This window comes from Gymnoscopelus braueri (assembly GCF_963280865.1).
Source record: "Gymnoscopelus braueri genome assembly, chromosome: 20".
In the NCBI taxonomy this organism is placed as follows: domain Eukaryota; kingdom Metazoa; phylum Chordata; class Actinopteri; order Myctophiformes; family Myctophidae; genus Gymnoscopelus; species Gymnoscopelus braueri.
Window position 1 is genome coordinate 152,146 of NC_137622.1, and position 22,644 is coordinate 174,789.

At 43.6% G+C, this 22,644-nt stretch overlaps 1 protein-coding gene across 2 annotated transcripts in view; it reads left to right on the forward strand.

The window, feature by feature from the left end:
• LOC308075447 (SLAIN motif-containing protein-like) overlaps window positions 1-22,644 on the forward strand; it is a 31,879-nt gene that overhangs the window by 5,144 nt on the left and 4,091 nt on the right. For both annotated transcript variants that reach the window (XM_080415334.1, XM_080415333.1), the window contains exons 3-10: window positions 803-1,223; window positions 10,914-11,050; window positions 14,091-14,216; window positions 16,955-17,095; window positions 18,394-18,499; window positions 18,872-19,113; window positions 19,338-19,481; window positions 22,334-22,634. In XM_080415334.1, coding sequence (XP_080271460.1) covers window positions 803-1,223; window positions 10,914-11,050; window positions 14,091-14,216; window positions 16,955-17,095; window positions 18,394-18,499; window positions 18,872-19,113; window positions 19,338-19,481; window positions 22,334-22,634 — 1,618 coding nt within the window. The remainder of the gene's footprint in view (window positions 1-802; window positions 1,224-10,913; window positions 11,051-14,090; window positions 14,217-16,954; window positions 17,096-18,393; window positions 18,500-18,871; window positions 19,114-19,337; window positions 19,482-22,333; window positions 22,635-22,644) is intronic.

A 22,644-nucleotide genomic window follows, 5' to 3' on the forward strand; every position in this document is an offset into this window, starting at 1 on the left:
GGACGTTCACGGCATATTTTGCACCATTACGGTACGTTCATCATCGGTGACGAGTGCCTCTAACAGCTGCTGCGTGCAGCGGGCTGCGAGTCGCAGCCTGTCTGTGTGTCAGGATGCGAGGCTCACACAATCACAGCATGCGTCCCCCTTCGCCTATGGCTGTACATGGGGCCGACACGTGCTTTAGCGCGATTGTGTGAGTGTGGCTTCAGGAAGTAAATTCCTAGCCTCGATCTCCAGGCTTTTATTTTTTAGTTTTGCTAAAAAATAAAAGCTTGGAAATTCCTGTCCCAGCTGTTGGTACGCAAAAGCGCCTCGCGTCGTCTGATGTGGTGCGCATTATTTATTTTGGGTGCGCATGCGCACCTGCGCACCAGTTATGTGCACCCCTGCCTATAAGGCAACGCCCAGTGCCAAAAACAGAATTAACCCATTAAGGCCTGAGGTTCCGATTCTACAAAATGTCTTCTAAATCCTAACAGTTTTCTGAAAAGCTTATGTTGCTATATCAGTGGTTCTCAAACTTTTCCATGTCAAGGACCTCCAAAATTATATGTATTTGACCGCCACTGACTCCCACTTGAAAACATTTCGTTCCAGGGACCCCCAGAAGCAAAGATTTGAGTATAAAATGTTCGATTAAAAAATATAGCAGATCTACAAGCTCACCAAGTGCCGCGCTATGAGCTTGTAGATCTGCTATTTTTGAATAGGCAAAGATGTGTTCCCGGTCTTAATGGGTTCTAACATGAATCGCAACTTTGACGATAAATCAAACTAAAATGTCCTGCTCGTTACGCAGCCCTACTCCACGGGGGGGGCGGCAACAACAGCAACAACATCACGGCCGGCGGCACCAACATCAACGAGCGGCGGTCCTCCTGCGAAGGAGGAGTCACCAACAACTCCCACCTCAGGCTGGAACACAGCGGCAGCAACACAGACCTGGAGCTGTTCCCTCCTCTGGACAGCAGCAGCAGTGAGGACATGTCCCCCGTCCCCATGGCCTCTGCCGGGAGGCTGGAGGAAGAGGACGACGACGAAGAAGGGCCCTGCTTGGGGCCCACGGCGGACGACAGCCCGGACGACAGCCCCTGTCAGGACAGCTATGAGTCGGAGACCCTGGCGGACAGCGACTCGGGCGTGGATCAGACGGCCCTGGACGAGTTGGACGTGCTGGACCTGGAGGACGAGTGTGCGGAGGTGCAGGACGAGGACAGTTGGTAGGTGTCGGTGGTGCCTGCGTCTCTCTGGTGTCTTCCCGCAATTTAGAATTTAGGCATTTAGCAGACGCTCTTTTCTAGGCATGTAACGATTCACTCAACTCACGTTATGATTCAAATCACGATAATAGGTTCACAATACGATTTTTCACGATTCTTTTAACACCAAATTAGTTTCCAGACAAATGTTTTTATTTCTCTTACTCAAATCCAGTATTTTCTTCTCTTTTCTTTCTTTATTTATATATTTTTTTACAATACTGTGTTTTCTCTTATCCTCTTTTCAATACAGTAGTAAATGACTGAAAACTTATTTTTTAATCAATTCTTATACAAAGATCCTGTATTTTCTTTTTTTTCCTGCTGTTTGCATCACGATTCATTAAATCGATTTAAGTTGTCACCAGTTTGAAGCGATTTGAATCGATTTACAATAAATCTGTACATGCCTACAATAAGCAAGGTACACATACATCAAATGCAGAGAGACAGACAGTGTAGTGACTCAGTAAACTAGGATCACAGCTAAACCAAGAACCTAGAATCAAGCACACAAGCAGTGGTTCTCAAACCTTTTTTAATTTCAAGGACCCCCCAGTTAGCTATGCATTCTGACACATGGACCCCCATAACTCTGAGAATTAAGAGACCTGTAAGGGTCCATTTGGTTCCTAACTATCAATAATGTGGCTGGGGACCCCCTGGAACCGCCTCAAGGACCCTCGGGGGACACAGGGACCACACGCTGGGAACCACTGTCCCACAGCATTCCTCTCTCCCATTGGTCCAATTAGTGTCTTTCGGTCTAGCTCTGTCAGTGCTGTATGGATAAATCTCTGTTTTCTCTGACAATGAGGGATAAGGAGGAATCCACTGAGTGGGATGGACATAATGATATCAATATATGATATCGTCGCTGCGGTGGAAACCTTATGTCCAAAACTGTTGGGGGAAAAAAATAACCTGTGTTCCAATGCGTTATAATGTAGTTATGTTTTAGTCACAAGTTCTTGTTAATACCTTTCATTGCTTCAATATTTATAAAACCCACTCTCAACCACTTTCACTTTACAAAATGTTTAAAATATAGCAAAAATAGCCAGTCTACAAGCTCACAACGCGTCTAAGCTTGTAGATAGGCTATTTTTGCTACTTTTACCTGATACTCTTGTATGACGGAAGTAGGGCATTAATCTAGGGGGGGAGGGAGGGGGGATTCTGCCCGACAGCGACGATAATGATATGATATACTGTTTTCAGCGGAGAGAGCTGACGCTCATTATCTGCGTCAGAAGCAAGGTTCCGTCATTGTGTTTGTGTATGTTTGTTTTTCTGAAGAACAGCCCTTGGAGCCACATGAGTCAAAATGACGTTTTCCAGTTGTTCTCAACCTCGTGACGTCACAGCCGCATTCGCTCTTTAAGGGACAACGGGGATAGAAGTATCAGGTCACTGCGTGACACTGCAGTGACAGAGATTCTTAATATTGCTGTCGGGCAGAAACCTTGTATCTCTATATTTCATCTTTGAATGTTTTTTTTTGGTAAATTGATGCCCTTCTTTGTCATACAAGAGCGTCATGCAAAAGTAGTGATCTACAAGCTCACAACAAACGCTTTGTTTTGTTGAACGTGAAAGTGGTTAAGTGTGTCTGTGGGTTTAAGTAATACAAAAAAATAACTACCGGTACATGGTTCCAATGTAGACACAGGTTCTTTTTTCTACTTCCTGAAAAGTAACGCCTTTGGACATACAAGGTTTCTGCCCGACAGTGACAATATGTAGCATGAAAAATAATAGATAAGGGATTTTCCACCTCCTCCCAGCAACAGAGAGGCAGGGAGAGTCTGTGCAAAGGTCTACCTTTTTGACAGAGCCACGCTTTGATCATGACTAGTGACCGGGAGGAAGCTAGAGCACTGGTTCTCAACGTTGGGTCCGGGGACCACCGGTGGTCTGAATGTCTGATAAGAGTCCAAATGGTCCATTTGGTTCCATTTTAGAATCACAATCAGCTTTATTTGTCAATTAGGCGTTAAGTGTCTTGATCAGGGACACTTCAACATGTAGCTGGGGCCGGGACTCAAGCCTGGGACTTTCTGTCTCCCAAGCGGCCTCTCTACCCATTCAGCTTTGTCCGTGGCCATACTGATCTCTAGTGAGCTAGAGCTGTGGTTCTCAAACTTTTTCATGGCAAGGACCCCCACATAAATATGTAATTAGTGGCGGACCCCCATCTGAAACGATTTTTGTGCAAGGGACCCTCATACAGGAATTGTGTATTTTCAAAACCATTCAAAATATTTCACATTTCAGATCTGCTATTTTCAAATAGCTGATGTAAAGTGGTTAAAATAATTTGGATGCTACATTAAAGGGCAAGAACGCTTTGGTAGAGGTTTGGGTTGTGTAGTTAGTTACCGTGCCATGATGTAACACCAGAGGTGGATAAGAAATCAAAAATAATTGCTCCATTGATTAGAAATTTACAAATATGCTCCTCATTGACAATGAGGAGTATTTTGAATGATCAATTTCTAATCAATGGAGCAACCATGTTTGATTTCTTGCCCCACCTTTGGAGTCACATCATGGCAAGGTAACTAACTACACAACCCAAAGCTCTACCAAAGTGTTCTTGCCCTTTAACTCATTTTGCTGGGGACCCTCCGGAACCTGCTTAAGGACCCTTGTGGGTCCCCGGACACCACTTTGAGAACCATTGAGCCTAGAGGGCAGTGATGTGTAGAGGAATGGGGGGGAGGGGGGAAGTGAGGGAGAGAGCATCCAGAGCGGTCGGGTCGATCCAACGCGATATAGCCAGTGAGCTGTAGGCAACACAGCAGTGTTGACATGTGAGGGAGGCTGGCGCTCCCTTACAGCTGAGCTGGCCTCTTTCATGTGACAGCGACTAGGCAGCAGCCAGCGTGACTTCACTTAACGGCTCCGTGGCAAATTTCAACAGGACACAGTGCTACTGTCCTTTATTTAAACAACACGTTGTTAAGCCTGCTTTATTTCCCTTTTTAAATTAATCTGGGATATATGTTAACTCGCTGAGTGCCAGAATTGATGAATTAATGAAGTCAGCAGTGCCAGCGTTATTGAGTATTTTTACTAACCTTTTCAAGAGCCACAGAATATTTAGTCCCAGGACGACACACGAGTGTCAAAAGTGACAAAAGACGGAGGAGTGTGTCTGCTTACATCGGGGGAAAAAACGTGTCACGTGACCCAACGTTCTTTACCTATTGGCTGTTGAATATAGCTTGTTCACGCCAAAAACGCAGAAAAAAACAAAGCAGAGAAAAAAAAAAAAATCTTTATCTAAATCCTTTAAGATTAGATCGGACGGAGCTGGGTTTGTTGTGATCACATTATTTCCGGATCTACTCTTCTCCAGAAGTCATAGAATCACTCGTAGGTTGTCGAACAGCGCCATGTAGCGTGAACACTGAAAACACGGTTTGGACGTGCTACACGTCAATGGCACTGAATGGGTTAAAAGATTCGACCAAGGCCAGAGCTATTTGGCCTAGTTCATGGAAGACTTTAAGCTATCAGTGAGGCTTCATGACTTTGCTGCTGAGTGTGTCCCAGACATGCAAAAGTGTCACTTTTCAGCTACAGTCACCTTTTTGAACCCAAATAGGGCAATTGTGTGACACATGACCCGAAAGAAAACAACATGTTGTCACCTTTTTCACCTCGGGGCTGTTTGCATGCCTGGTGTCCAGTTATAGTGTTAGACAAAAGTCTAATTTGACAGAATATACTCATCAGGATTTATTTTAAGGAAATTAATAATGTAATATTTGCTTTGCAAATCTGTACATGTTTGTGTTCTGCTATGGCTGATCTCGACCAGGTTGTTTTGCTGTTAGGTACTTAACTTTAGCAGATCAGCCATGGGGCTTAACAGCCAAACCCGTTGTGATTTGAGTTAGTCGCACAGCCCTACCATATGTGCTTTGTGAGGTTATCATCGTAGCCACAACATCCAGTAATCCACAAAGGGGCCATAATCTGATCTGACCTGGGCTGGATGCTGTGGCATGGCTAAACACACAGCATGTGGTCCGGGGGGGGCGGGGGGGCTCTTTGTGACAACGAGAACTAAATTAACCCAACCATGCCGTGAAATTTATTTCACAGGTTTTGAATTTGTTTCTGTTTAGTAATATACGACTCGGTTTCACATAAGGCTCTCAAAACCTAATTTGGGCCCAGCTCAGGAGGTGGAACTTGTTTCCAAATCACCTCCCAATCTCAGAACAGACACTCTAACCACAAGGCCACTGAGCTTGGCTTAAGTGGTTAAATAAATCAAAACGTTATTCATGTTAATTTAGTTTTGACTAAGTTAAATGTTCTTCATGCATTGAGAGCAACTTTCATTGAAATGAATAGCTGGGGGCGGGGCAGTCCGCCCTCTAGATATAATAACTATGTCAAAACATCGATAATCTACACTCGTCAAAATCGGACCCACAAATCTGGCACCGGTTGGGCTCTAGTATTGATCCCTGTGGACTCATCCTAACTATCAGGAGCAGTGGGCAGCCACTCTAAGACCAGTGCCTTGCTCATGGGACCTGGCAGGAGTATGTCCCGACTCCCTCACATGCATGGCTTTTTCTGTGGGAGGAAACCCACGTGAACACGGCAGGGAGAACACAAAAACTCCACACAGAAAGGAAATGGACTTGTAATGGAAGTATATGTATACATTATCAACAAATCGATTAACCATTTATGCGTTATTTTATGCTTTGTCGCACAATGGTGTCATAATAGCAGATCTAAAAGATGAAAATAGCAGATCTACAAGCTCACAACACGATGTGAGCTTGTATATCGGCTGTTTTCACTATTTTTGAATTTCTTTTTAATGTTTCGCCTATGTAAAATGCCCAAAATAGTAACCTCGGTCCCAGCCTCACTCATCTGCGAAAAGAAGAGCCTGGTCACGACCTCAAGCAGCGAGTGTCTAGGAAGTCCTGAGTGGACAGGATTTCTGTTTCCCCCGGAAACAATATATTTTGACCAATCACAACACTCGTTTCATTCACGGAGAATGTTAACAGATTTGTAAAGCATCAACGTCATTTCCTTGGGCGGTACTTCCGCCAAATTCAACCATTTCCGGTTGTCAACTTCCTAGACAACCAACATCCCAGGTCTTGCCCAGCCTACCAAAATAGGGACAGACCATTAATCGATTATTTTATTAAATTATCGATGATTTTGTATAATCGATTGGTTCGATTAACTGTAGCAGCCCAATAGGGCTGAAGTGGTTAACTCTAAAGCATTCAGAAGTAGCTCTGACTCTCTGAATCTCTCAGAGGCTGTGCTCTCCAGCAGGCCATGGTGTGACTCTCTGTCTCTCTCTCTGAGGCTGTGCTCTCCAGCAGGCCATGACCTGGATAACTCTCCGCATTGTTTCTTATCCCAGTGGAACATCATGGCTCGCTCTTTGTATTTGTCCAGTGGGAAGATGAGTTGCCAATGTAGATTCGCTCAAAACCAGTGGGCGGAGGCTTTTGTGCGACTGACTCTCTGGGATCAATCCCACGTGATTGACCACTGGTCCACACGTTCCAACCAACCAGCCAACCACCCACCAGGATTAGGGCTGCAACAGTTAATCGAACTGGTCACATTAATCGATTATAAAAATAATTGATAAGTTAATAGAATAGTGAAAATAGCCAATCTACAAGCTCTCCTGCAAAGCGTTGTGAGCTTGTACATCAGCTATTTTCACTTCTGCTATTTCCCGCAATTTAGGATAGATTCTTTCAGCCCCTAGTGCACACCGGTATTGTGGACATTTGGATACAGGGCAAAGCCTCGCTGATATTGCTGCTGAGAGAATCTGGACAACCTCTCTCTTGGTTAGGAAGTAATCAAATAAAAGCCGGTTTGTTGGACAGGATAGGCTTTAGGTTAGAGAAAAAACAGTTGTATTGGTTTGGGCCGGAGATGTACAGGCAGCTCTCCACCGCACCGATTTAGTCCCGACTCTGCGGCAGGAGGCGTTGGAAAGCGTCTGCTGCCGACAACCTGTTGTGGAATAGCGTTGTTCCGTCGGGTCGGTACTTCTATCGACCCGACGATGAGAAACCGAGCACTGTTCAGTCTTTGGGCCGACTGGTAGAGCCATGGGGTAGTGAAAAAGGGGGAGAGGGGGGTAAAGGTTAGGTCCAAGCTGGCTTCGGTGTTGCCAGATTATGTGAGTGAAACAAGCGACCAAGTCTATGAAAACAAGGCCAAAAGAAGCTACCAGTTTCACTACTTGAGCCCTATTATATCAGCTATTTTCAAAAAGAATCTTGAAAGCAAGCCCAAATAATCAACTACACTTCAGAAACAAGCCCAAACAAAAGCAACCAGCAACTATGAATGTTGACGAAGATATTATACTTTACAGGAAAACAAGCCCAAAGTCGTTTATAATAAGCCTAAATGCTAATGCATTAGCACAACAATGTGCGTATCGGCCGTCTGCTTAAATGCCAAAATGTTGTAGTCTGTTGTAGTTTGAAGTAGTAGAAGTCTGTTAAGTGGAGAGTCACCTTACAATGTTGTTCTGTTGACTTGTGGTATTTACTCGCATTAAGTCACAGTAGGGGCGATATGACTTCAAATCAATAATCACTATTATTTCTAACTTTTGCCTTGATTACCATTAATGAACGATTATTAAAAAACTGTCGATGTGACACGTTGTGAGCTTGTAAATCTTCTATTTTCATGATTATACGCACCGCCTGTTTTGCTGCAGAACCATTATAACTACGGTAGCTAAGACATACTTCCTGTACACATTATATATACTTATTATTAAAGGTGGTTTAAGTTATATATTGTTTTGTTGAAATAAGTGTTGAATAATAGCCCTATATTCTGATGGTAATCATTGCTAGACTGTATAGTTTGTTCAGTAAATGCCCGTTCAAAGTCCCTAGATGGGTCTGAAACGTGCGTCACGGGGTGAGGGATTCCGTCCGTTCTTTACGGACACATGCATAGTCGCTCACGTTATTTAGGGGTTATTTTATTTCTTTTAAAGTGTACAGGCGTAATACACCTATTCATCCACTAGATGGCAGTTGCGAGATTATGTACCCATAATGTTGCCATGTCTGCTTATTATAAGCGACTTTGGGCTTATTTTTCTGTAAAGTTGCTTGTAAACAAACAAGCAATTTTTTATTGGTGGTTGCGGTTTTATTTGGGCTTGTTTCTAAAATGTAGTTGCTTATTTGGGCCAATTATTATTTAAACCAGTGATTCTCAAACATATATTGTAGATCTGCTATTTTCATGTGATGTGGCATAGTCGATTCTTTTGGGCTTGTTTTCATAGACCTGGTTGCTTATTTCTCTCACAAAACCTGGCAACAGCGCAGTGCAGCTAACAACATGAAGCTACCATTGTAGCATCTAGCCAAAACAACGCAATAAAAGTTTCAGAGCTGTCCACAAACTAGACAAAAACAATGGTTGTCTACAAAACGTGAGTTTCGACCCCTACTGCACTGTGCTCTATATTATTTTTGTGTGTGTGTGTGTGTGTTTAACTTTAGGGAATGGCTGGGTTAATTTTGTCACAGACCATGGATCGACGGTATTTTTGTAATTAAGTACATTTACTCAAGTACTTCCACCAACGTGGAGAAAGAGGGGCAGAGGGAAACTTTTTTCCCCTTATACTGCCAACGGGCGCCAGTGGTACTACAGTCAACGTGCACGTCGGCCTGACGGTGAATGTCGACTGCACGGAAGGAAATCCTGGAGCCGTAAGTGACGGAGGGGGAGACAAAAACGACAACGTAAGGAGCGCCGGCACTCGTTACGTATCCTTACGTCCGACTATGAATTAAGCAATATTACACGAGAGGGTGTGCTTTACCGTCATTATTGGCACGCCAGTGATGCGGTCAGGAACGAGGCGAAGCCGAGTTCCGCGAGCATCACTGAAGTGCCAATAATGTAAGGTAAAGCACACCCTCAAGTGTAATATTGCGATTATACAACAGTTACCAACAAAACACATCCAAATGTATTCATATTGTGGAGCAATTCATAATAAAAATGTTTCGCTATTATCCGTTTCCCTGTAAAGAGAAGAGTTTTTGACTGGGACATTAAATAGTCCCTGTAGCAGCGCTATGAGCCTGAGGCACCGTGACCGTCTCATCAACACAGCTGAGCTATCAATGCTTGCGCAGTGGAATGAATTCCAGTAGGCTATATGCTCCGTCGTACGACCTTGTCACGTGGCCAAAATAACTGATCTACAAGCTGACAGCGCGTCGCGATGGCGACGCGTTGTGAACTTGTAGATCGGCTATTTTCGCTGTGCGATATCTGGCGACGCGTTGTGAACTTGTAGATTGGCTATTTTCGCCGTGCTGTTTGTTTTCCTACCGTGGGACAGCGTGACGTCACAGCACAGCTGTGCCATATATGGTCTAATCAGGTGCGGACTGCAGTGCGGAGTGATTTATAAATGTGATTAGGCCCGTGCTATGATGCTGGTTTGAAGCACGGCTAGAAAGCTATTTCAACCAATGAGATTGCTTGGTCGGAACTACCTGTTGTATAATGATACTTAACAGGGGTTTTCCCGTCTCTCCAGCTCTTTAGTAAACACACTGTAGCCTTTATGAGTTCTCTCCTGATTAGATGGAATTGGTATCCCAACTGCATTTTCTGTTTCTCTGGAGAGATGGGGAGACCTCTGTTACCTAATAAACATTCTATAGCAATAGAACCTTTTTTGTTCTAACCAAAACATATCACTTACAGCACCTTTTTAAGTGCATACCTTGCAGGCTAACCAAAGCATTTAATGCGCTTACTTACATTCCGCAACAGACTAGCTTGAAACGTAACCACTTATGCCCTACTTTATATACTTTGTCGTTTGACGAGTGTCGACGAATAGCAAAAATAGCAGATCTACAAGCTTACAACGTGTCACAGCACGACTCATTGTGACCTTGTAGATTTCTATTTTTGAATATTTTGGAAACATGTTGACATTTAGATTGATTTATTTAGTATTTTTATGTTAAGGTTGAAACATGTTTAGAAAAATATAAATGAGGGTTAGGCCACCTTTATTTAAATTGCCTCTTGTTTTATTTATTTTTATTCATTTACTTACACTCGTTCCCACTCTCTCCTTTGTGGTCCCTCGTTTGGGTTGAATTTACGGACCAATTCATCCATTTCATTATCTTTATATATATTGGTCCTCACTAATGCTCATTATAAGATAATTCTGTCTACTCACTCTGTGCCTCAGAGGAGGGCTGTGGACAGTTCAGACACCTGTCCACCAGTGTCACCAGTTTTTGTAATTTAGAACAAGATTTCAAATGTTTTGTTTCATTGTGTATTAATTCAAGAACGGCTGCTATTTCAGCATGTTAACTTTCCAGGACGAGAAAGGCTGTAGTTTCTATTAGCTTGAAATCCTCATCGATTAAGTAATTGATTGGGCAGGTTTCTGAACTGTCCACAGCCCACCATTGAGACGCAGAGGGAGCAGACAGAAATTGTGCCATCTTATAATGAGCATTAGTGAGGACCAATTAAATGAAGATAACGGGGGAAATCATTGAAGTGCTTCTTTAACTTGTCTTTTCTTTTTGCCTCCCTCCCTCCTTGCAGGCTATATGTGTCTCCTAAGAAGCAGGTAGCGGACTTGGGTCCAGAGTCTCCTTTGAAGTGGTGTCGACAGGTTCTGGACCATCCCAGCCCCGAGACGGAGGTGGCACGTCGCACACTGATGACACGTCTGGACCAATGTACGTGTGTCTTCACTGTTATTTACACCAGGGGTGCCCAAACAATGAGTACGGCGGCTGAGTACTTTGGTCCACCACTGCCAAGCTATTTAAAGTCAGTAGATACACACGGTGCAAACAATGCAAGGAAATGCTTTCTTGTGAGGTCTTTGAACTAAGCGCACCATGAGGCCTACACTATATATCTAAAAAAAACACTGTTGTACATACAAAACAAGAGATAAGAATCAGTCTAACACCACCATACATGTACATACAGTCCACTCTACTCCAGTCAGTCCACAAATTAGTTCGATTAGCTGTTGCGCCGTTATGTAGGACGCTATGTCTAACAAAAGACAGTGTTCAAATGAGCTTCAATTTGCATTCATGTGAGAAAGGCTTCTGTGACTTTTTACTACCATGGACTTTCCTGGCCAAGTTGTGGAGCACCTGGTTCTCGTGACACTGTCAACCCCCTGCGGTGAATGGAGTCTTATTTACTGCTCATAACAACAAGGACCTGTGAATCATGTTGACAATGTCCCACATAGCTTACAGCAGCGGTTCTCAACCTTTTCTGGATCAGGGCCCACTTGAAAATCTGAAAGGCGTTCGCGGCCCACACATCTGACCACTCAACACGGCAGCCGAGTGGAGTAATATTCACAGTATTCACAGTTAGAATTGGCACAGCAAAAAAAAAAACATGGAGAGATTTCATCCATCCAAAATACTTGCCTATAAAATAAATTGACAAAGACCAAAAAATAAGATTTTCTTTGTGATTTTACTTTGTTTTAGTTAGTTTTGTAAACAGTACAGTTTCAGATGGTAATCTTTTTTGTGTGTCCAAAGATGTTTTGATATTTATTTCAGTTTAGTAAACCTTTTTCCCCGTTTTTTTCCGTTATTTTGAATAACCTTGGCTCCCATTCGATACTGACGGTGCTTGAAGCCAGTGCTTCCTGCACTAACGGCACAATGGAACAACAAAGCTATTCACACCAGCTCTGAATGAGGCCTGGGTTGGATTACCTTCCCCCACGGCCCTGGCTCAGCTCACATGTTTAAATACCATAGTCCGCCAGTGGTGGACGATGGTAAGTAATTATACAGTACTTTATACTTCTACTCCACTGCCTCTCAGGGGCACATATTGTACTTTTTACTTGACCACAATTATTTGAAAACTTTAGTTACTTTGTATATAACATATATTCAAATATGTTCAATAGGCTGAATTTTTTTAATATTAATCAAAATCTTCAAGAACTAAAGTTTTCAAATAATTGTAGTGGAGTAAAAAGTACAATATTTTCCTCGTGAGATGTCGTGGAGTAGAAGTATAGAGAAAAATAGACCTACTTGAGTACAGTAAAAAATACCTCAAAATTGTACTTAAGTACAGTACTTGAGTAAATGTACTTTAGTTACTTTTCACCAGTGATGCCTGCTGGCAGCGTAGCGTCCACACATGGATGTACAGCTAACAATGAAGGTGCGTTCCAACAGGTGTATGTAAGGAACATTATGCCCTCGTCGCGGAGCTCTACTTTATGTCAAATATAGGACATGTTGTTCTCAGCATTCTGGCATTATGAAATGACCTACCTAAAAGGTGTGTGGGGTTTTTGTGGTTGCGTGCATCCCAAAAGTTTTGTTCCCAACTTTTCACCGATTCAACACAAAGTATGATATACCTTACGCGCGTCATCACGACATACTTAACCACATGATTCCTAGCGTCACTATTCTTGCGCAAACATTTGGAGAAAATAGCTGATTTACAAGCTGATGACGAATCGCAGCGGCGAAGAGATTTGTTGTAGAGAGAGAGAGAAAAGAGAGGGCCAAGCACAGACCCCTGAGGGGCCCCGGTAAATTAAGAGTATACTGTAGTGTTTAAGCACTTGAGCCCTATGAATCCCTATTCTGGGGGGAACATTTGCCGAAAATAAAAGCTCTACAATCTACAAGATTGATCTACAGGTTGTGAGCTTGTAGATCGGCTATTTTCAGAGAGCGATTTGGTGTAGAGGGATGCCAAATACATATACATTTGGGGGTCCTTTACATGAAGTTTTTTGAGAACCACTCAGACTGATGTCGTCGCCTTCTTAAAAATAATGGCCTATGTCAGGGGTTCTCAAACCTTTTTATACCACGACCCCATATTTTATGGGATTTTGTTTGGCGACCCCATCAACCCCCCCCCCTCCCCGCCAACTGAAACGCTAGGGAGGTGGTTCAGTGTGCACACGCTTGTAATGTAAACTGGAGCATTTAGCCAAAATATGTTGCTAGAACCACCGGAGTTTCTTGATCCACCTCTCGATTTTATCTTTGGCCACCGACGGTGGCGTTTATCTCCATCGCGGCAACTGTTGGTAACTGGTGTGGTTGTCTGTCTCACTGTCTGTGAGAATGATCTCCCCACCGCGGCGTCCCCACACGGACGTTACATCGCAATCTAAATTAACTCTGCGAGGGTACAGATGAAACCAAATGGACCCGTGGTTAGTCCTGTACCTTCTCGCTCTCGGACTAACACAAAATGGCTCTTTTAAGCCACCCGCTCATATTGAACATAATTCCTAAGTAAATCGTTTATGAACAGAGCTAAATCGGTTCGTGTGCCTCAGCAAGAGCTTGTGTGTGTTGTGTTGTCTTGTTGCTGCTTGATCTGGGTTGCTGTTGGAGGTGGAACCGTGTGTGTTTGGAGTCAAGCCAATAATTTCTTTTTTTACCGTTGATAAAAAAAGTCATATTTTTTGGTTGCCACTGCGGGACCCCAACGGCACCTTCCCACGACCCCACTTTGGGTCGCGACCCATAGTTTGAGAACCGCTGGCCTATGTCATTTCATTATTATTTTTAATAAATAAACAAAATTAATTGTTTATTTATTTTTATTGTTTTTTTTAATGACTGGCCATTATTTTAAGACGGTGACATTTTTTTAAATTCTGTAATTTCTGTTCTGTTAGCTTTTTTGACTTGAAAATATAACTTAGGCCCTTATTTTAATGTTTGTCCTGTCCTGTCCTGTCCCCTGCAGCGTCCCGGTGGAGGAACATGTACAGCAGCCCCTCGGGGGACGCGGGCACCACCAGCTCAGGCCTGACCTCTCCTGGGTACCACAAATCAACTAACAAATCTACCCTACTAACCTGTGGCAACTCAGGTATGGCATGATGAGATTAACACTACGGGTGCAACAGTGAAACCGAACGTCGATTTAATCGATTATAGAAAATAATTGATCATTTGTAACTTAATAAAATCTATAGCTATAATAAAATAGCTGATCTTTGTAGATCAGCTACTTTCACTATCTTTGCACAGTACCGTTGTGTGACTTAAGTATAAAATCACACTTAAGAAGTTAATGAGTTTGTTGATATACAGTATAAAATAAAACAATTTACAGTTGCAGCCCTAATTAACACACAGTGCTGTTCAGCCTCTGCTCTGCACAGTATCTGTGCTGTAACTGCATTGAAAGGTTACATGCACTAATGTGCCCTATAAAGCACTGGTTTCTCAACCTCTTTCCTTTCAGGCCACGGACTCCCCATTTGATAAACATTTTTAGATCTGGGTTCCTCTGGGATCCTCTGTGTTTAATTAACTCTTGAGAGTTAAATTAACTCTGAGATTTAAATGAACTCTGAGAGTTAACTCTCAGAGTTAAGAGAGCCATGGCGGTCCCCCCTGGGGATCCGGGGTGCCTTGAGGGAGTGTATTGATAGTTAGTTTAACACTGAGGATTTTACAGTGTAAAACTCTGGGGTCTCGGAGTGTTAATGGTATCAACGCATATCATAGTGGTGGTCCTGGAAATGAAAAATGTTGAGAATCACTGTTCTAATTGGATCTGCAGAGTAACAATGGAAGGCTGGAGATGGCATTCAAGGTGTGTGTGTGTGTGTGTGTGTGTGTGTGTGTGTGTGTGTGTGTGTGTGTGTGTGTGTGTGTGTGTGTGTGTGTGTGTGTGTGTGTGTGTGTGTGTGTGTGTGTGTGTGTGTGTGTGTGTGTGTGTGTGTGTGTGTGTGTGTGTGTGTGTGTGTTGAATTACTGAGCTATGATAATGATATCGGTGAGCCTGGCTTGGTGGCAGTATTGGTTATAAATACTTTGCACTTGAGTTAATATAGACACTAGGGATGTGCACTGCAACTCATTTCACTGAAATGTTAACAATGTTCTTGTACATATAGGACAAATGTTTTTGTACTTATCGTACATGAGTCATGACTAGTGTAAAAGTAGGACAACACTTGGAAAAAACTACTATAAAAAAAGCCAATTGGACATTTTTCATATAATATTCAAATAACCCAATCTTATTTTAAATGCTGCTTAAAAGTAGGGCATATTGTGACCATGTTTATCCTCAGATTCAGCTAAATGGATTTCCTTTGACAACAGTCTTTCTCACATAAAACCCAAATTGGAAAAACCATGGTTAACCTTGTAGAATGGAAGTGTACTCTAGTGAACATGCTGACGCCATTATCCATGCTGGGGTGTTTGCTGGTTTAAATTTGCTGATTTGCTGATTTGATTATTCTTTGTGTCCTGCTTCCAAGGAAGCCCAGCCCATATGAACTTACAGGGCACTTTTCCCGTTTATTTTATTAACCTAAACAATGCACAGACATGACAATTCATCACAAGCAATGATCAAACAAATAATCAACAAAAACACCCAAGATACATACTATTATATACAACAGAAAATACAACCCTTCTAATTGGGCCTGTTAACTCACTCATCTTGAGTTGCCTTGCCTTGTATTCCAGGCCATATATATATATATATATATATATATATATATATATATATATATATATATATATATATATATATATATATATATATATATATATATATATATATATATATATATATATATATATATACACATATACATATACATTCTTTCTAAATGTACCTGTAAGGCAGCCTTCACTTTACAACGCTGACAACGGCATGATTGCTCAGGGTAACTCAGGGAAATAATAAGTTGCCTTGAGCACTTCAGTAAGTCATTCATGTCATTCATGCTAGAATAAAAGCATGTTTTATACTATATTGATGATAATAAATAATAGTTTAACAACTAGGATTTAGCAAACGATTAGCAGGGACAGAAGCGTTTAATACACGAGTTGACTAGTCGTGCACATCCCTAATACGCACTGTGCAAAGACCAACAATGCTTGTGTTGTTGTGCAAACTCTATAAATAACCAATCTTTGCATGAACCTGTGAACTTGTTGCTTGGCTTGTGTGAGGGTGACTTTGTCTAATATTTTACATAACCAAATGCCCCTGGATGTTATTGTTGTTGTTGTCCAGTGCCATGGGTGTGTGTTCAGACAGACAGACAGACAGACAGACGGACAGACAGGCCTGGCAGGCAGACTTTGCATACAGCTTTCCCTGTCCATTATCACCAGACAGACAAGGACGTTCCAGATTAATGCTGATGGACTCAGCTGGCGGTGAAGACAAAGTGTCTGGAGCCAGACCGATATATTGGCCATTATTTGACTTTGACAACATCAGTACCTGCAATTATGCATTATTGATTTTAAAGTTGAAAGTAAAAATGTAAAGTTATGTTTTTTAAATTGATTTCAAGATTTTGCAACAAAGCATTGGTTCGCTTATCAATGGTCTAGGATTCTTCCAAAATGAATCGGCGTCAGTCCTAAAAATGTTGCATCTCTACTGGACTGCAAGAAGAACATATTCTTTCAAACACAGGCCATAGCTGGATGTCAGATAGACATAACTGATTCCCAGACTCACATCTACAAGTCTCACACACCGAAGAAGTTGGGGAGTTCGGATTACTCTTGAGGTGAAGCGAGATGCTGTTTGTCAAAGCGGTGGATGTTTGGCTTTTTCAGGTTTGATGGGCGTGCGCTCGGCCCTGAGCTCACAGTCGTCCATTGACAGCGAGCTCAGTACGTCAGATGACTCCATCTCCATGGGATACAAGCTGCAGGACCTCACCGACGTGCAGATCATGGCTCGTCTACAAGAGGAGAGTGAGTAGTCGTGCCTTGCATGTCACGTTCACCACAGAAGCCATAGATTACTTTTCCCCCAGAGTCCAAAGTGTACAGTATATGACGGGCAGCTGATAAGGAAATATGAAGTCAGTCTGAGCCTTTTGTACCGATGCCTGTGTCAGCTGCAGATTGAGCTTATTGGGACAGGTGAAAAGTGATAAGGAATGTTGGAACAGGAGGAGTAGGACAGAAGCGCTACGTCCTCCCGGTGTGGGCTCCTCACTGGCAGGTGAGCCAGTAGGGTACAACCGCTTTGGCAAGCAGTGGGAGGAATGAATTGGCATAACGACTAAATTAGGAGGGATAAGGGGGGGGTAATCGAATACTCTAAATTATTTTAAAAGAAAACAAAAAATAGAATTTGATTGATTTGTTAACGGATATAGTAATCGCTAAGAAAATTGTTGCGGTCAGGTATAAACCTTGTATCTTCATATTTCAACTTTTAATGTTTTGTTGTAAATTAATGCACTACTTGTTACAAGACAAGAGTTCTACCACCGGCTTCGAATGCTATCAATGCATTGAATGGGAGATTATCACGTTTTATCAGACCTTTGAATGGGCGAGTAGGCGACGAGTAGGCGCGATTTAGACCTACCCGCGATTTGTCAGACCATTCATGGGGCGTAATCAGGAGCTACTGACCTACTTGGAGGCGGAGCAGTCCCCACAACAATATTTACGATTCTGTGCCTATCGGTACATAACTCGAACGGCGCTGAGTAGGCACAGGCGAACGTCACACCGTTCAGGACGGCAACTCGGTCGCCTTAGCTCCCTCGGTGGTCCTTCACGGGGTGACAGTTCGCCTGTGACTGCGCGCCTCCGTCATGGTCCGAAACCAAAACCAAAACCGAACTATTTAAGTCATCTCCGTTGGTAGGTCAGTGTGTCTTGATAACACCCAATGAATGGTCTGATAAATCGCGGGTAGGTCAGTATGTCGCCTATTTCGCCCATTCAAAGGTCTAATAAGAGGTGATAATGTCCCATTCAATGCATTGATAGCATCCGAATCAGGTGGTTCTACAAGCTCACGGCGTTGTGAGCTTGTAGATCTGATATTTTCACTATTTAAAATCGTTTTTATGGATAATGATTAAAAATAAGGAAGGGTTTTGGAATTACAAGGTTTCCACCCAACAGTGACAAAATAGACAATTGTTGCAGCCCTAGTTGACGCGTGAAGCGGTTTAGCCACTAGGGGGCAGCCGCACGAGTACAGTATTTGTCTCCCATGTATTGTGTGTGTGTGTGCGTGTGTCCCTCAGGTCTGAGGCAGGACTACGCTACGTCCAACTCTGCGTCTGCATCGCGCCGTAGCTCCTGTGCCTCGCTGCAGTCCCTGCGGCGAGGTGGCGGCACCTACAGCGCAAGGTTATTATAGTTTTGCATTTTATCATTTATAAAATGCAGTTATTATAGTTTACATTTATTTCGTTTAGACTTTTTGCTTTGATTCGTTTTCAAAGAGTTTGCTAGTTTAATTATTTTTATAATTGCTTAAAGGCTCAGACAAATAGCACAAATGGCACATGTTGACGCTCACAAATACTAGTCTTATGTATGAAATATTGACAAAAACTAAGTACATTTTCTGATTTGAGTTTTAGCTACGGTAGTTTAGTGAACCCACAATACAGTTTCAGTTTATCGTTCTTTTTATTTCGATTAACTAAAATGTTTTGTCACTCCTAGTTTTGGTTATTTCATAACTTTTTATTTAACGTAGAATAACCCTGCTTACAGCGACCAGGAGTTCGACAGCTACAGCCTGGAGGACGAGGAAGACGAGTGCTGCTCGCTGCCACAGCGCCGCCATCGCTTCACGCCGTCCCCGCTGGGCTCGCCTCGCTGCCTCTCTCCCTCCACCTCCAACCACGGCCAGGACTACGGCAGCCGGCTGTGCGCTCCGCCGACGCGCACCAGAGTGCCCCGCCGCTCACTGCAGGGACCCAGCCCCGAGCTTCTCAAGTTCGCCAAGAGCGAGGGTGAGCTTCTATTCCAATTGGTTCTCGAGCAAGATAAGCAAGATACACAACAACAGCAACAACACCACCACCACCACCACCACACATGACTGGAATAACAAGGACAGACACCTGTACAATTCTGCTGAACTTAATTTTTTATTGTGCTCAAATGTGATGTGTGTGTGTGTGTATGGGTCTGTGTGCATGTTGTGTCTGTCCGTGTGTGCTTGTGTGTGTTCCAGAGGAGTTGAGGCACAGCATGCCTAACCTGGCCCCCCGCACCAGCCTGCGTTCCCTGGAAGCAGTGCGAAACAGCCGCAGCATGGAGGCTAACCTCCAGAGCTCTGGCAACCGCATGTCCCGCTTGACCCACTCCCCCTCCACAGGTAACCCCTCCCTCTCCACACGTAACCCCCCCCCCCTCCACACGTAACCCTTCCCCGCATAACCCCTCCTCCTCCACAGGTAACTCCTCCCCTTTCACTCCTAACCCTCCCCCACACAAAGGTAACCCTGTGTGGGGGAGCTGATTTCTCTGTCACCTTTCATTTGGGATGTGTGTAAAGGCGTGGTTAATTTGTTTAAAAAAAAAAAAAATCTGTTTGTTTGGAAAATAGTCCACACACACACGTACACATACACACACATACATACATACACAGTTTATCTAGGTGTGCCCTGGGATCTTTTGGTATGCCAGGTGTGCCTTGGCACCAAAAAGGTTGGGAAACACTGCTCCAGGTAACCCTTAGGGTGGACTCACACATCTGCATTAGACGCTGCATCATCTCCCGTTCACTTAGATTCTATGGGAGAAACAGGGCGGAGCGTCCAGTTGCGGAGCGTTGTAGGCGAGGCGTTGACCGCACCTGGCAGCCATTTCACTTGTAGTTTTCTTTCAGTGAGCCAACACAAGTCAAATGAACTGCACACTGGAAAACCAGCACTCTGCCAGCACTGCCCATAGTCCCGCAAATGAATGAAATGAATGCGTCTGAAGTCTCAACTTGTGTTTCAGATGCGTTGGATGCGAGTCCAGTCTTAGGCTACAACAACACATCTGTGTCAGACGTGTCATAGTCAACGCATCTGAAGCGCAAGTCGATTTGTCAGACGCATATATTTCCTATATTATCTTGCGGGTTGTAGGCAGTGCCGGTTTTCCTGTGTGTAGTTTGACTTGCGGTAGAGTGTCAGCTCACACTCAAGAAAACTACAAGCGAAATTGGCGGCCAAGTTAGGTCAATGCAGGCACATCTGTCCCATTGGTTGCCGCCCAGTCAAAGTTCATCAATGTTGAACCCGACGCTTCACATGCGTCGGACTTAACACCTACAACGCACCGCAATGAGACACTCCACCTCTTATCTCCCATAATGTAATGGAAGTGAACAGGGAAGCTGCCGTGTCTGACACAGATGTGTGACTGTAACCTTACTCCTACCTGTCACAGGTGTGTACCCCACATACCCTTCTCCCTGGTCACCCAATACTGTCACTCCCAGGGTGTATGTTTGACCAAAACAGGGATCTTCAACGTTTTTCAGGCCAAGGACTCCGTAGCTGGGAGAGAGATGAAGCATGGACCCCCTATATATTGTGTGAATCTGTGTTTATTTATTTTTTCTTTAAAGCATTCTAGGCAACTTGATGAGAGGCTTTCAAAGCTAGCTCAACATAGTTAGCCAACTGTGTCATCAATGTCTGTTGACCATTGAGAGATTTGAAAGTATTCTACAGGTTTTTCTTATACAGTGTGAAGTCAAGTGATGCTGCAGTTTTGATAGCCTAGCTAGCATGGCCAGACTAATATCACTGCGTATATATTAGTCTGGAATCTCTGTATGGAACCTGCATTTCCAAGGGGCACATTTTTAAAAGACGCTTCTGGTGATAAACCCGCCCCATATTTGCATACTGGGCCCTGATTGGTCCCTCTCTACTTCGGAGGGAGTGAAATCCAATCACAGCTGAGAGGTGCCAGACCAAATCTGCCGAGGGCAATTTATTTTTGCAATGGCAGATTTGTCTGGTTTCCAGGCTTTGATGCCTTCATAGACATTTAACAGTACTATCATCAGTGTTGTGTAAATTGAATGTTTCTCTTTCTCTTTTTTTTACACATTATCTTTGCAAATAATATGTTGGATTCATGTTAACACATTCCATGCTCACCAGTGCCAGCGATTTATTGTTGTTTTTTTGACGTCACCACAGACCTCGCTAAATACCTTTTAAGATCGCGCGTTCAACTGTTTGTAGACACACAGGGTAGCTGTGTGAGTGGCCCAGAGAAGACCGTTTCATTCGGCAATCGTCCATTTTGCAGTAATCGCAGTTTCTATTAAACAACGTTCAGCGCGGAGTAAAACAACAACCGAGATAATGGCGGATTAGCGGAGGCTTTAGAGCGGCGGCGGATGGGAACGAACATCTTCGATTGACATTTCCGTTTCCGGTGTGCTACAATGAAATGTGTCACTGCGAGGGAGGCCTACAATGAAATGTGTCACTGCGAAAAAAAAGAAAAAGACACTTCGCGTAGAACTACGCGACTGGCACGCAATGTGTTAATGTGTTTTTTCAGGAAAACTGGCAGCAAATGTTTCGGTCATAGAACCTTTGTCAGTGCTGTATACAGCACTGACGAAAGTCCTATGACCAACACGTTTGCTGCTTTTTTGCACCTTTCACTTTGAGCACATTACTTTATGAGCATGATAAAAAGATGTTTTTTGTGTGTGTATTTTCAGATATTGGAAACAAAGTCCTATGCACACCTGATCGGCTCAGAGACGGGTGTGTAGGCAGGGACCAACGTAGAGAATACAATTAATCACCCGCACACTGTCTGCACTTGCACAATAGGAACACCCGGGTCATTTTATTTTATTTTCAGATATTACAATTTTTGGGGGGCGAAAAAGCTTCTTATATTACACAATAATATGGCGGCCCCCCCTGTAGTAACTTGGACAACCTGTTGGAAAACCCTGGACCAAAACCATTGTGCGGTCACAAATCATGTTGGGATCTCAACTGTGTGATATTTTCCTTACTTGTCTACAAGAAATCAATAAGCACCATTAAGCCTGATTTAGTTGTGCGCCAAAAATAGCAGATCTACAAGCATTGTGAGCTTATAGATCCACTATTTCCGGTTTGTGACACCCGCTCGCAATTAAGTATAACTCTGGCATTAATGTGTCGTCTTGCTTTTTCTTGTTTGCTCCTGAAGGTATGACTAACAGTCGGCTACGGGGCAACGGCCAGTCTCCTCTCTCCATCCGGGCCCCGGTGAAAGCCATGACGCCTGTGGGCTCCATGGCAGCGGCTCGACAGCAGTCCAGGGGTCTGCCTGTCATCCAGGGGCCGGCCGCGGGAGGAGGGGTCCGGAGGGTCCAGTCACCAGGCCCTGTCGGCGGAGGGGCCTACCCGGTCGGAAGAGCCTCAGCTGGGACAGGGCGGCCAGTGGTGGGCAGGGGGCAGGTTGCATCATCACCCAATGCCCGCAGCAGACTTGCACAGCCCTCCAGAAGGTGACGACTT